This window comes from Hipposideros armiger, unplaced genomic scaffold, assembly GCF_001890085.2.
Source record: "Hipposideros armiger isolate ML-2016 unplaced genomic scaffold, ASM189008v1 scaffold_185, whole genome shotgun sequence".
Classification (NCBI taxonomy): Eukaryota; Metazoa; Chordata; class Mammalia; order Chiroptera; family Hipposideridae; genus Hipposideros; species Hipposideros armiger.
The window spans coordinates 188308-204092 of NW_017731535.1; the positions used below are offsets into that span (position 1 = coordinate 188308).

At 42.1% G+C, this 15785-nt stretch overlaps 1 protein-coding gene across 1 annotated transcript in view; it reads right to left on the reverse strand.

Moving 5' to 3' along the window:
- CSMD1 (CUB and Sushi multiple domains 1) overlaps positions 1-15785 on the reverse strand; it is a 1699370-nt gene that overhangs the window by 188094 nt on the left and 1495491 nt on the right. Inside the window, exons 33-36 of the mRNA XM_019652695.1 lie at positions 14625-14828; positions 13606-13730; positions 13129-13225; positions 10936-11079 (exon numbers count right to left, since the gene is read on the reverse strand). Coding sequence (XP_019508240.1) covers positions 10936-11079; positions 13129-13225; positions 13606-13730; positions 14625-14828 — 570 coding nt within the window. The remainder of the gene's footprint in view (positions 1-10935; positions 11080-13128; positions 13226-13605; positions 13731-14624; positions 14829-15785) is intronic.

The window sequence follows — 15785 nt, forward strand, 5'->3', positions numbered from 1 at the left end:
GGCTGTGCGCAAATCACTGCTCCTTTGCAAGAGCTCAGACCAGACCCCGGCGTCTGACAGTAAGGGGAGGGCGGAGTCCAGCCAGGGTCTCGCTTCCCAGCTCCAGGCTGCTGGCCGCCGGCCTAGGCGGGCGAGCTGGGGGCCGCTGCCGCCAGAGCGCGCTGAGGCCTGGAAGGGGTGCCCGCCCCAACTCCCGTCAGGCTGCATGCGGGCGCCATCCCTGGCGAGTCCTACGCGTGAACGCTGAGAAGCACCTTTGCCTCCCTTTCCCCCAAACCTTGGGAGGATGAGACACACAGAGAGAAGTGTCTTCCCTTCCCATCGCGATTGGTCATTGGCGATCCCGTGGCGTCCTACCAGGCACCACTGGCCATGACGTCTCCAGGTGAGGAGCCCAGGGCATCGGCGCTGTCTGGAGGGGCAGGCCTCAGGCAGAGCCTCTCTAACTCGAAACAGATTTCCCCCTAAATGGCTGCACGCTTAAAAGCATAAAACGCCATATGCGTTAAGTGGCAGTATTTTTTATTCCTCGCACAGAATTTCAAGCCATTTGGGGCTTTTCATAGATGATAAAATAGCTAATCATGAAAAAAAGGACAAACAAGCACTTAGGCCTTTTAGATGTTTTATTGGTAGAAGTCTAATTTATCTCTCTCTCTCTTTTAAACTTTAGAATACAGATTGCAGCCATATTTAAATGTCACCCTTTTTTTCCTATCACAGATTGGCAAGATGACCCACCATCTATCACTTCATAGTTTTATTTGACCCTGAATAAATGTACTTAAAATAGTCTTGGTATAAACTTTCTAACTACCATTAGAAAGACTGAAAAGCTAGTTTATGGTGCTACCACATCAGCATTTGGGAATATTTCAAGTACGCACCACACATGACAGAGACCAGAGAACATCAATAACCCCAAAATGCTCAAAATGAACAGAAAAAAATATTTTGAAATTAAAATAAAATAAATATGGCAAATAATTAAAATTTAAACTCAGTTATAAGTGCCCTTTCCTTTACGCATGAGTTTTTATTTATTTACTATATTTGTCTATTATGTGTTGATTTAAATGCATTTATTGCGTATTAATTTAGTTTCATTTTCTCCTTCACTTGAATTCCATGTATAAATCCAATTCATCCTGTGAAAAAAGTAACTTGCATTTGTATCTGTACTTGCAGGAATTATAATAAAATTTCTGAATAAGTAAAAAACATACAAACATCATTTCCATCAGTGTTTGATGCGATAAGACACAGGAAGCAGTTGTACACAGACCGTGGCCCTGGAGCTGCAGGCAGAAACATCGCCTTCCCTTCTTTCCCTATTGTCCCTATGAATCCAGTATAACTCAGATGCTCACGGCACGGCCATATTTAGTATTGGTAGCAACATGTCCTAGTGATAGCATTTACACACACACACACACACACACACACACACGCACACACAGGAATTAAGCTGCAAAGGAGAGAAGCGGTTCATACGATCATCTTGAAATATTTGCTGAACTACTGATCTATTCTAGACCAGAGCCTCGCGTTTTCCAAACACGGCACTTGTCCCCTAAGAATGTAATGATCTGCCTGCAATACCCAGAGGAATTCAAGGGGCACTGAGCGTGGACTTGGATTGTGCGGAGGGAATTTTGACTTTCAGGGCTAGAAAACTACGACTGGCATAGGGAACAGACCCAGACACATCCGGGCTCTCAGCACAGCCCTATAGAAGTGTGCAAATGTGGCGGGGCTCTGCAGAACCATCTCCCGTGCCTTAAAGAAACGGAAAAGCCTTTCAGAGAAAGATAACCATGGACACTGCTGACCCAAACTACAAACACCACAAAGCAGGCCAGAGAGCACCAGAAACACTCCAACAATGGAATGCAAAACGGTAGGAACTTAGAAGACAAAACGATGACTTTTCTGACCGTTAGGGGGCAGCAGGAGGGGTGCTGAAGAACTTCGGGTGAAAGGAAAGGGTGAGACAATTTATTTGCATTTATTCAGTATGCTCATCAAAATGTGAAACAAACAGGATGTGCCGAGAATAGGCAGGGCAGTGCACGATAATGACTGTGAACTAGACAGGTCAGTATAAGTCTGTGAATGTGTACACCATTCTTTAAAGAATCTACAGGAGAATGTTCTTGAACATATACTCCTTCGGGCGGAGTTTTAGAGGAATGGTGTTTCAGCTGAGGAAACATTTAATGTTGTTAAATCGTGGCTGGCAGTATCACATAAGTGACAGACAAAATTTTAAAATTACTCAATGAAAAGGTATTCATTTAGACACAAAAATAGACATGTAGAAAGATACATACAAATATAAGAACTGTTCTAAAGACTTTCTAAAATACAATTATAAAACACAACCCTCCAATAGGCAAATTCAAAATTAACTTTTCAGAAGTAGAGACACCTCAGAGAGTAAATGGTCACATTATAAGCATGTTTTTTTTTTCTTTTTATAGAAAGGATTTCTAGTTTTTCCAAAGCATAGCACACTTATAGTCCACACCGTGAATGGTAAGACAGCAAATGTTGTGAAGTGATGTTTCTTTAAAAGGGGTTCACAAACCGCCAGATTCTGCATCACAAGCTGTCCTGATTACAGGTGAAGATGATGAGAAGGTAATTACTATGCATTCTAAGGGTTTAGACCTCCTGCTATGAAGACACAAGAAAACAGGGAGAAATACGTCCATGTATCACGGTGTCTACACTGTATTACCCATGGAAGTATATTCTCATCATTTCAAATGTAAAACTTGGGACATTTAGAAATGTGCTAATTTATAAAACTGTGATTAAATTTACAAGGTAGCAAGAACAGTTTTTTTCTCCAACCATCTAGCCTGTGGAAGCAAAGACCAAAAAGCCAAGTCATGAACAAGATCAGTGTTCTAATTTGACTGAATACATAGGTAATGGCTTTGCCATTGGGTCTCTGAAATTCACTGTAGCCCTTATCGTAAATCCATTAAGCAAAATTCAGAGAAGGGTTTGCTTAAATCTCAAAAATGAAAATGATTGTGAAGCATGTAATAAACATGCCATTTTTGTCAAATGTTTACGGCAGGATAAATGAGACCTTTGGGGACGCAGCTGAACTGACTTTGAGCACTTTTCTCAACTTAGCCTTGTCTTCATTTTGACTGGCATAGTGTACGGTTTTCAAACTTTATAACTGAAAACAAACAAACAAACAAACAGAAAAACAATCTGTCATTCTAACTGTAGAGCTCAAAACAATAATGAAGATAATAACCAAAGGGAGAAGGCAGCCGACCCGGTGGAGCTGGGTTACCGCGCTCCTAGGAGCAGAGGTGGCACGGAGCAAACATGGAGCCGCGTGAGCACTCGGAGCACAGGCAGGCCATCGGGACACTACTGCCTGTGTCTAAGGGTAGCCATTAGTTTTGTAAAGAAAAAAAATTGTTGAGCACATTGTTTATTGTACTTAATTAAATACTAATGATTCCTTTGCATAAAACTAGTAGGTAAAAATCTGTCTTTATATGCATGTAGGTATGATACACCCTAAGATGGAAATGTTGTTGATCAACTCTGTAAACGTATAAATAAAAAGCTGCATTAAAGGTCAGACGATGTGTCGGAAAACAGGTGAATAAAGAAGTCACAACTTCACGTAGGGAGACGTCATGGGGGGTTGACAATAGATGAATATATGTCAGCTGTCATGATCACCAAGACGAAAACACACGTGTCACTCTGTGCACTCAAGACTTTTCTACTACAGGGTTCAGTGAATCAACATGTCTTCACGGCAGCAAATAATAGCTCCAGAGAAAAGTCCTTAAACTTATAAAATAGTATCCTAAGAATAGAAATTACCTTTTTATTCACTATCTAAGGTGCTCAGCATACACGCACAGTTGAAACATTTTCTCTTATTCATAAATTCTTGGCAGGTTCAGCCCACATAATAAATGCAATTTCTATTCCTGCTATAGTTATACCTTATACTTGAACTTAGTCTCAATTACACAAAAATAAATCCAATAGCACATGCGTTTCTTGTCATTTCCAGGGTTTCTGAGTAAAAGACCCATTGTATGTTTACAATGATGACAATGGCAGTAATTTATAAAGTCTTCTCAGATTGTTTAATTTATGTATCAGATAGATCAATGGGAATAATTATCAAATAAAATATGGACATTTAATGTGTGATTGTATGTACACATATAAATACTTAACACACATGCTTTTACATTTATAGCTCTAAGAACCAGTAGAGTCTTACTAAACACATATTTTTTTAGAAATCTCGAGATCGCGTGCATCTATAAAAAACAAAGATCAAAAACTGTTCACATTAAAATAGTAAATTATGTAAGTTGTCATTTAAAATGAAGCATCAAAAACAAGATGTGATCACAGATCTATCCTTATTTCTTTAAAGAATTATTTCCCTAATTGGAAATTATCACCTACTAATTAAATCATCTGGAAGCAAACATGGGCGCCAACACAATTTATTGAGTCCTGTAGAAAGATTAAAGACAGGAGGTGCTGGAGGAAGGTTAGTATTTTCTATGATCCCAAGAACTAACAATCTAATTGTGTTCAAGGACATAAAGAATAAACTAAGAGAAAAGGTGTTATAACTGAAGCACGTGGACAATGAATGCTAATAAAAATAGAGGTCAAAGAGAACAGCGGGGCTGACACGCTGAGCCGGGTCTGGGAAAGGCCAGAGGTGAGGAGAATGGGGGCATTTGGTGAAAGTGTCAGTTTGACGTCTGACCCAGTGACCCGGCTTTGGGATGACAATGGGCCGTAACCCTGTTGGCATGTCCTGTAAACACACCAAGGTCTGGAGGTTACAGGAGATTGAGTCACTGGAGGATTTTTAGCAGGAGGATGAATGTTCTGATTAAAGAGGCATTTGTGGGGAAATCCGAATTCACCTTGTGTTGAAGAAGGCAGAGACAGAAAGACCAGTGGAAAGTTCCGGCCAGAGTTCGTGAGAGGGATGAGATTTAGGGGAACAGATACTGACAAATGAAATACAAACAAGTGACCCGATGAGAATGTTAGAAAGGTTTTCCTGCTAATTGCATATCTGTTATATGTACTGTGTGATCATGGTGAACTGGGATGAAAGCCCTGTAGGAAGGGAAGTCTTTGCTGATTACACAGGACAGAAAGAATCGACAGCTCTGAGGAGGGAGGTGGAAAACCCAGTAGTGTGCGGAGTAGGAAACAGCCCTGACTCTTCCAAAACTGCATTGCGTTTTGACACTCGAAACTTTCCTCATCACCCACTTCAATCCACTGCCCTGTTTTTAGAGCCCCGATCAAAAGTCTAATAGGACTGAGATTCTTAGAAGTAATTAGTTGGTGGCTAAGTCACAGACACCTCAGTCATTTCTTATGCCACTTCTAGCATCTCTATTCCCTAACTACCTGCCATGAAAAATCTGCAAGACTGGCTATCGACTAGAGAAGTTTTAACACCCAAGAGATGAATTTGATAGAATAACACCATGAGCTTTAAGCTAGTAAGATGATCCTGAAACCAAAGGAATAATTAAAAAGATAGAATCATATATTTCAATTGACCATAACTTTTAATAAAGTAATAGGGTTTTGCACGTGGGACTGCATTGAAACATGTTTTCTTTAAGGACAAATACTCTAGATTTACCCATTGTTGGCTACCGAGAGTTTAAATGTGTATAGATAATGCCCGTTTAATATCTATAAATACTTTCCATATAATTTTTCTATATTTAGATTCAGAAACCCACTGTGACCCAACTATTCTGCTTTTCCATAATACTCGTAGGCTAGTGTCGCCAAAAAAATGTCGATATTTAATGAAAGTGAACACACTCAAACACAAAATGACCTATGGGGCCACACAGCATGGCATTATGAGTAAATCTCGTCCCTCACCGTTCTCAGAAATATGCAGATTCACACAGCACTCTAGAACAAACAAATATTTCAATCAGGTTTTTCCTCAGTTTATGCTCATCGCAATCGTCAACGATAAAGTTAGAATCTCGCTATAAAACGGTAGGGACAACATTTGCAACCACTGTTCAGGTAAGAAAATTAATACCCTCCACACTTACTCACAGTTGGGGTGGAGGGGAAAAGAGTTAAAAATAACCTACATGACTTTCATTAGAAAACTTTATTCACTCCATAATTTTAACAGTTTTAATCATAAAATCATAGTAAAACTCAAATGCTAAGGCTGGAAGAGAACAGAGCAACTGGCCTTCAGCATGAGCTCAGCACAGGGTGGCATGCAGCAGCCGAGCCCTGGGGGAGGAGCAGGGGTTTGAAGGGAGACCCCTCTCCTGAAAAGGTGTTTAGGGATTACTAAAGCTGAAGGTGGAGTGCTAACACTGAGAAAACGACCCCAAATGAAGCATGTAGCAATGACAGCTCCCCAATAGAGGAATCTGAAGCCTATGATGGGCTGAAAGTAACCATAGCAACAACAGGACTGAAACTCAGCCCACTGGCTGGGCGAGATGGACTCCACAACCTAACGGAGGCATGAATTCCCAGGCATGGATGCTGTCAGCAGCGTGAATATCGTTTCCAGGCATAATCACTAACAGCAGTCTCTACAGTTCTACTCACGGTGTCCAGCTTCAATAGAAAAGGTCAAACACACAGAAAAGCAAGAAAAAACAACCCTCTGCCCATAGATAAAGCAAGTAACAGAATCAGACTCAGAGCACACTCATTAATGGATATGTTAAACAGAGATATTAAAATAACTATGAGAAATATGCTAAAGGATCTAGTAGAAAAGCCAGCATGCACGCAGAGACGGAGTAATTATTGTGAAGAGACAACAATTATAAGAAAGAGTCAAATGGAAATATCAGAGACAAAGCATTATTTGAATGAGCTCATTAATAGACTTGACACTGGGGTATTCTGAGGAAAGACGCAGCAAATTTGAAAAAAGGTTAACAGCAATTACACAAACTGGAACACAAACAGAAAGCGGTGAATAAAACAGAACTGAGCAAACAGGAATTATGAAATAATATCAAATGGTCTAACATGTGTAATTGGAGGCCCAGAAGCATCAGGAAGGATGGGGCAAAAGAAGTATCTGGGATGATAATGGCCAAGAATTTTTCATAAATAATAACAGATATCAAACTATACACTCAAGAATGTTGGAATACCCCAAGCAGGGTGAATATTAAGTGTGTGCATGTACACACACACACACACCTAACACACACCTAACACATCCTACTCCACCTGATGAAATACAAGATAAAAACAAACAAACAAAAAAACATAAAGAAGTTAGAGAAAAGGGTCACATACATACAGACAAAAAAATTCAGTTGACTTCTCTTCATAGACTAAGAAACGCAAAGATAATGGAGTGACATCTTTAATCTATTGGAAATAGAAACTTTCAACCCATACTTTTATGCCCAGCAAATGTATCTTTTGAAAATGAAGGTGAAATGATGGCTTCTTCAGAAAAACAAAAGCTGGGAGAATTCATTGCCAGCAGAGCTATGTGACAAAACATGGTAAAGAAAGTTCTTTAGATAAGAAAAGTTTAGCCAGAAACTTGGATCTACCCAAAGAAATAAAAAGCTCGAAACATGGAGACATATTTGTCCTTATTTTTGATCATTTGTAAAGAATATTGAGTACGTAAAGCAAAAATAGTAAAAATATTCTGTGGGATTTATAACATGTAAAAATAAAATGTAAAACAATAATAGCATAAAAGATGAAAAGGAGAAATTAAAAGTATATTTAGGGTTCTGAGACTCTGCATAAAATGACATCATTTGAAGGTAAGCTGTGCTATATTAAAGATGAATATGTTAAACTCTAGGAAATGATTAAAATTTTAAGTTTTATCCAATGAGCCCATAGTGGATATACACAACAGAGCAATAATAAGAGTCCATTAAACCAAAGCTGGCAGGAAAAAGGTAAAAAAATTGAACAAATTAAAAATAGGACAAATAGAAACAATTCAACAGAGCCCATGTTTAATCTAATTAGCCCTCTTTCCACCAAATCCCACTGAAGTCAATGAACTCTTGTCTACTGATATATACATAAGTCATATGTGATAATCCTAAATATCATAAGAATATCATTTATTTATATGATATGTAAGTGCATATATCAATAAACATGCTATATTCATAAATGATATATAAAAATTTTTTTCATGTCGAGTTCAAGGATAGTCACTGCCAAACTGATCTCGAGTGGGTCCCATGTCACACACCTTTAGTTCAGATTTTATATTTTCCAGGATAAAGCAATATCATCATTGTTTACATACGTAGAATCTAAAGTTCTCCGATATTTTATTCTTTTCTTTTGTTTGTTTTTCTAAAGAAAAGAGGCCAGAGTAAGAGTGACACTTGTGTGCTTTCTGATGTATAATTTGTCACATTTCCAATCAAGTTAAATGCTGCCAAAGAAGGGTAGATGGCTACAAGGATATATTGGGTTGTTGGAAAAGTCATGATGTATTTTTCTATGTTTTTCATTGTAAAAATGCATCATGACTTTTCCGACAACCCAACAGTAAGTATTCAAAGTGCTGACCTCCCGAGCTCATCCCTGGATGATGTAAATTCACAGAAAAACTGCCTCTTACATATCGGGTGGGACCCCATAGAATACATATCGCGTGGGACCCCCTAGAATCACTTCGTCATCATGATATTTTACAAACCTGCCCTTGGCATACGAGGGTGTGCTGTTTGTAGAGAACCCCTCTGTGCCTTTGGGGTAGTGGGCTGTCAGTGACTGGCTTCGCCTTCAGTCCCATGTGAGAAAACTGGGACTCGTGGGAGGAAGCGGGTGTGGCCTCCCTGTACCAGCTCAGGCGTTGGGGTCTGACCCGCTGGGTTTCCGACAGACTCACAGACTCCAGAACTTTCTCCAGGTGCTCAACCACCAGGACACCTGGTCATTGCCGGTGACACAGCCCCGTTGGGTACATGCTCAGCTGCTTGGGGACTGGACACCACTTATGAAGTTTGTCTGCGTCTGCGTGCAGTCTGTCATCACTGGCAGTGGGACCTACACCTGGGCAGACTGAAAACGCTCCGTATCTATCCTGTTTTTGCTCCTCTACAAATTGAACACACCTGAAAAGCAGTGTTCTTCTGAGGACAAATGAGTGCACGTTCCAAGCAGGACATGGCAGGGAGTGCCTGCTGACGTTGTGTTCATTATTTCATGGATACAAGTTTTAGTGACAAATCTGACTTAGACACCACTGGCTGATGGCACTACATGTTGTAAGGTAGATGCAAAAATATGTCAACAGGTGAAAAATATTAGACCATCTTTTGGCAGCTTACTTCGACAGTCCTCATACTGTTTGATATTGACTTTGATAAGATTACTTCTACATACACTTTATATAATCCATAGCTTAAGCTCTGGCACAAAGAATGACAACCGAGAGATGACTGTCTCTTAGCACACGGCAGGGAAGGGATGACCCTCAGAAGGTGCTACCCTCCAAAAACAGTCCCTCAAAAAAAATGGTAGCAACTGAAAACGCAGCATTATGTTTGTCCAAATTAAAAACAAAATGCTTTACAAAATTAAATGACACCTTAGATTCTTGAACAAGAGGTGCATCAGTGAGAAATATCTCAATGTGGCTCTTTCAGGGGGGTACGTTGGCTGGGAATAAAGTAGAATGTAGATAATTACATCTTAGAGCTCTAGATACATGGGTCGTTGTACACAATATTAATTGTAGACTAATTATTTCACTAGCATCTCTTTCCATAAGTGAGGGAAAGCCAGACGACACAAGATAACTTTGAGGAAAAGATAAGTGCATTCCTCGATTCTAACACTGCTGAAGATATTAGTGAATTTATTACCACTCTCATAAATAAGGTTCATAGTTTCCTATCCACAAATGTTCACAAAATGTATCACAGGAGCAGGTTTTTTTCTAGACAGATCCGACATAAATAATGCCCACAACATCATTTTACACTGTCACCCAAGTCGTCCTATTCAAATCAATTGGAATAAACTAGCGCGGGAAGGGCTGTAGATAAGCGGGGAGGTTTAGCTGGAATGCGAAACAGCCCTGTGGTTCCTGCCTGGTTCCGAATATTTATCATCAGCTGGAAATCTGGCCTTTCAAACACAGCCATACATTTACATCTCAGCCCACTGTTTATCTCCATTGGAAAGATCACTTATTAAAGCTTATCCACGTATTTGCTTATTTGCAACTGCTTATTAAAGGAGATGGATATCAACATTAAGCATTTTTAGTGCTTGAAAACATGTCCTAAAATAAACCTCATTCTCATTGGAAATTCTCATTCACTTTCACAAGGTTTACCTGCATAATCAAACGCCAAAGAAGATTTGTGAGTTTGACCTTTGTCATCCATTTATCAGACTATTAACTCAGTCTCACATCCATTTTTAAAAGGTTAGCGGCTCCTTTGCAATACCTTCCTCCAATTAAAATTAAAAATACATGAATGCAGACACGGAAGGGGCTGCTTCGTGCGAGTCCTTATTCTTGCAGCCTCGAGACTAGAAACTGACAGGGCATACGATCATAATCTATTTGGAAATTATGATTGTCTAGGTTTTTTAGATGCCAATGTGAATATTTGCTACCACAAGAAAACAAAGACTATTACAAATGGGTACTTTCTATGCTTTTTAATACAAACAACCTGAAATTCTAGCAGTTGTTTTATCTAGTCATCCCAGGTACTAATTTCTTCATGTCCCCATTAATTTGTCTTTCATAATAGATTTTTCGTAGAACTAGATTCTGTATAACCCCATTTCATGCAACTTTTAAACACAGTTGTGGAATCCGATTTCACTGTGTAATAAGGGGGTGGACTTAGTTTTCCTTTAAGGAAAGACCCGGACCTAACAGTGAGAGTCCGACGCAGAAACAGTTGACCTTACTTTTGTACTCCAGGTGGAAACCGGCCGCGGCCACACTGATGTCTGACTGGAAGTGCAGGTAGAGCTGGTTGGACGTGCTGTTCAGCAGCGCGGGAACTGTGGTCCCTGAGGAAGGTGCAGACAGGGCGTTAGCATCACAGAGCATCACGCTCCTGAATACAGAGCAGGCGGGACATGGGCTCAGCCTGGCCACCCCCATCCTGTCTGACGGCCGCATGTTCTGTCTGGTCCTTACACTTTGAGCCCCTCTCTCTTTCTAGGAACTGGAAAAGAGTACACATTTTCTCTGCCGTCCTCAAGCAGATGTGACATGTTTCTAGCACATCAGTGGAGGAACACAAATTCTTACACTTTACTATGGGTTTGGTTTTTCACATGGCTCCTTTTGAACAGTGTAAGCATTTGCCTTTTTTTTTTTCTTTTGACTTGAACAAAGAAGAGACAAAACCTAACATGCACGTCTTATGGACGTTGGAGGCGCAGAGCTGATCCAATATATTATTCATAAGATGTTGCTTTTGACTACATAGTCTCATTTCTATCCCTGTGTGATTCATACTGAATAATGTTCCCACTGAGATTTGGGAGTGATTTCCACTAAACGTGTGTGAAAAGAAAATATAGGCTTATTTTATATAATGCCTCTTTGGCTTCAACTGTTCTAGCCTGCTTACTAGTAACCGACAAATCAGGAGACACTCAGACGGGAGGGCAAGCGTGACAGCAGCTCGCACACTGGAAGGCGCCAGCGAGAGACAAACGTTCATCTCTGGGAATTGAAGACATCTGGGTGGAATGTACAGCCTGTGACAATGAGAAGCAAGTTCCTACCCCTTTTTCCTACAGCATGGATGCTCGATGCTCTACTGTATTCAAATCATACTCTAAATACGTAGACGCTGACTAGACGGCAAGGAAACACCCGCCGAGACAAATAATCGTGGTCCGGGCGGAGGGCTAGAGAAAGCTACACTACAGATAACACTAATGTGTGAAGAAAGAAATACTACTTTAAATAACAAAACAAGGACATAAGTCGATAACTGTCTGAGACGGACGGACATTATTGAAAAGATAAGATCTTCCGTCGTCCTTCACGCTCTGCTTAAACTATTCCATGCCCTCCAACAGCTTCAAGTAAACCAACGACTCCAGGTGTCCGTCACATGGCTCCGCAGCCCTGCGATGTGTGCGCAGCTGAACTCATAATACACTCTGCACCTGGCGGACACCCCGTGTCCCCATGTCCACACATGTCCTCCCGTCAGAAGCCTCCTCCTCTCTGTGACCACACCGCCCAACAGTCGGCGTCAGGCCCCAACTAGGCAGCCTCCTGATCCCCTCGGTGGCCGTCCCTCCACCTCCCCAGCGTCACCACCGGTCCTGGGAAGCAGTACCAGCACTGCCATCTGCCCACCTGTCTTCTGAACTCCCTGGGGCCTCCCTGATTCATCCTCTATTCAGGGGTGAGAGGGCTCTTGGGGAAAATGGACATAAGACTGTCCTGGCCGCACTGTGACAGGTTCCGGATCATCTTAGGATGAATTTCAGCCCCTTGATTTGGCCTAAAGTCCCTGCGTGAGCCAGCTGCTGCCTGCATTTCTAGAGCGTTCTCACCACGCTCTTCACAACTCATTTTTCCTGTCCCGGGCATTGCCATAACCACAGTCCTGGAAGGTTCTTTTTCTCCTCCTCTGATCCCTTTTGGTATTTTCATTCCTACTCATTCAGAAATTTTCCAGCTGTACTGGCCCCAGCCTGTCCGACCGCTGCCTCGGTTGGGCCTACCTGTGCCAAGCGCCTCTAACAAGTATCTGGGAGAAGGCAAGTTGGCCAGTACAGAATCTCAAAACTCGCTTCATCCTGCCCGAACTGAACGTCCACAGGGAAGACTTCCTGTTGTGCCCACAGGGTACCGAACGGCCCAGGCTGCACAGCTGTGGGTGTGTGAGCCCCAGGCTCACATGGGCCTCTCGCTCACTGGGACAGAGCTGGCTTCTCCCCGCTGGTGGGTGCCCTTGCCTCAGACTGCTGATCCGAGGGGACCACTGTGCACATGGAAGGGCTGGGAGAGAAATGTGTCCATCGAGTGTTCTACGTGATCAGTGTCTGGGGGCCTAACTCCCAAAGGCACAGGGACGGGCGGCATCTGACCTGAGAAACTCCCCAGTCGGGGCGCCGTCCCGTCTCCCCCGTCGTAAATCTCCAGGGAGTCCCAGTTCTGCTCGGTGGCAAAGCTGATGACCTGAATCTACCAAACAAGAATATTAAGTTAGTGTTGATTTTTGGTGTAAAAAGTTAGCCTGCTCATATGAGGTTGTCATGAAATTATATACGCAGGCAAGAGGAAGGTGTAACCAAGGAAAATAAACCATGGAAAAGGTAGCCAACAATTTCTACAAATGGCACTTTTAATAGATTTTATTCTAAAAATATTTATTACAATTTAAAATCTAGAAACGTGATTAGAGGCACTTTGTAGAAATAGTAAGAAAAGATAAACGGGTTACGGTTTATGCATTGAAAATAAACAATAAAAAAAAAACAAACAAACAGGAAAAGAAAGAGAAAGCTACAAACCCTGGACCCGGTTAGGTCCTGTTTCCTGCAGCGCCGGCTTGAAGGACTCACCTGAATTCCTGATCCCTCCGTCACGATGATTTTCCAGATACAGTTTAAGTTGTTGCCATATGGTTCCGGGTACCCAGGGGACAAAATCGTACCTCTCCGCTGAGTGAAATTGCCACTGCAGGGGACTGAAAGACAAAACCGAATTCGGTAAAAATAAAGTACAGTGAAGGACAACAGTGATTTGGTGCTTAGCGGTCTTTTATCACATCAGATAGTAAGAGAAATTTTACATGGACTATGATATTGCAAATGGCGTTTGTTTACACCAAGATCAAATTTAGCCTGTTGTCGTCTCACTGAGTAATATCATGAATTATTATTTACTAGGCTACTAAGTTATGATCTTGTGTCTACAAAGAAATCTCTTCAAGGGCTCTGAGAAGACACTGCACGTAACAATGGTGTCTCTGGAGTGAATCTGTTTGGAATAATTTATCGACTACGGTTTGAGGAGCTTCACGGAGTTCTCTCCCATGTACAGGCCTGCAACTAACCCCAAATGCTATTAATGGTGTTTGTGAGGAAATCCAGAGGAGAAGAGACACTTAAAATGCGCAAATGAACTCAAGCGTGAATTGTGATTGCACTAGACGTTCGTGCACAAAATGAAGAAGTTAAACTATGGCTGACACTGTCGTTGTCATTCAGGCTGCACTAACCTGTCACATTTCCAACCCTCATCAGGACACATTTATTAAAGGGGCATTACACAAGTAATGCAGCAAATCAACATTAGATTGATTTCTCCCCAAATGAGATAACGCCATTCACTGGTGGCTTGAGAGTTGATGACAAGGACTGAGAAGAAAAACATGTTTCCTACTTGTCCTTCTGATAACTTGTTTCAGGAAACACGGTAGCTTTTAGGATCTGGAGCTGCTCCGTGGTTTCTGATACAGCAGGTCGCTCTTTAAATTGGTCAGGAGCGTGATCGGTTTATGCAGACTGGACGTACGCACTGACACGCAACTCTTCACTGCCACATGCAGGTGGGACCCACAGCCTCGGACCCCGCTTACCCACGCAGCTCGGGATCGTGTCATTCCACTGCGCTAGGGCGTTGGGCACCGACTGACAGCGGACAGCCGTGGAACCTTGCAGGAGGTATCCCGGGTTACACTCAAATCGCACAATCGAACCTGCCGAGAACTCAGAACCGATCCTCCTTCCATATCTGGGCTCGGGGACAGAGCTGCACTGGGTGTCGCTGGTCCGAGGAACAGCTGGAGGCAAAACACACAGCACAGACATCGGTATGTGCAGCCGGAAAGGTGTACGATGAAGCCAGTTTATGTTAACACGGAAGTCAGTCCTGCCTTACACAGTCTGTATAAGAAGATGGCTTTGGGGAGCACCTTCCCGTCTCCACTTCACCCCCACACTCTCATTTCAGGTGAGGACAACGTGGCTGAAGGAGAATCAGTGTGCTCGAGGACTGAGCGATACTCAGGCAACTGAAATTAATTAGGCGCCCACATCACTGTGCTGGTGGTAATGAGATCACTAAGAACCACGTATCGTCAAGGACTTAGAGTCTAGTGAGAAAGGCCGCTATATAAGGATTCTTCATAATATGGCCATTGTGATTTAATGACAAAATGAAAACTACAACTACCACATGACCCAGCAATCCCACTATTGGGTACTCATCCAAAGGCATTGAAAGCAGTCTCTCACAGAGATCTCTGCACCCCCATGTCCACTGCAGCATTATTCACAACAGCCAAGTTATGGAAGCAACCTAAGAGTCAGTCAGTGCTTGCACGGACAAAGATGCAGTGTATACTTCAACTGGAATATTGTTCAGCCTTCCAAAGGATGGAGAGCCTGCTGTTTGCAACGGGATGGCCCTAGAGGACATTATGCTGAGAGGAGAAAGCCAGTCACAGGAGGACAGATACTGCATGACTGCACTTACATGAAGCAACTAACATAGTCAAACTTACAGAACTAGAGAGTGCAATGCTGGCTGCCAGGGAAACAAGTTGCTATTCAATGAGGATAAAGTATGTGCTAGTTAACTATGAACAGTGATTCAAATAATGTAACATGAGAGGCTAAGTCTCCTGTCACCACAATAAAATAAACACGCGCTCTGGGAAAACACACACTTGAAATCTTCACTCTACATGGAAACACTTGGGAGGAGTCAGAGGGGAGAGGCAGCTTAGAAGTCACTG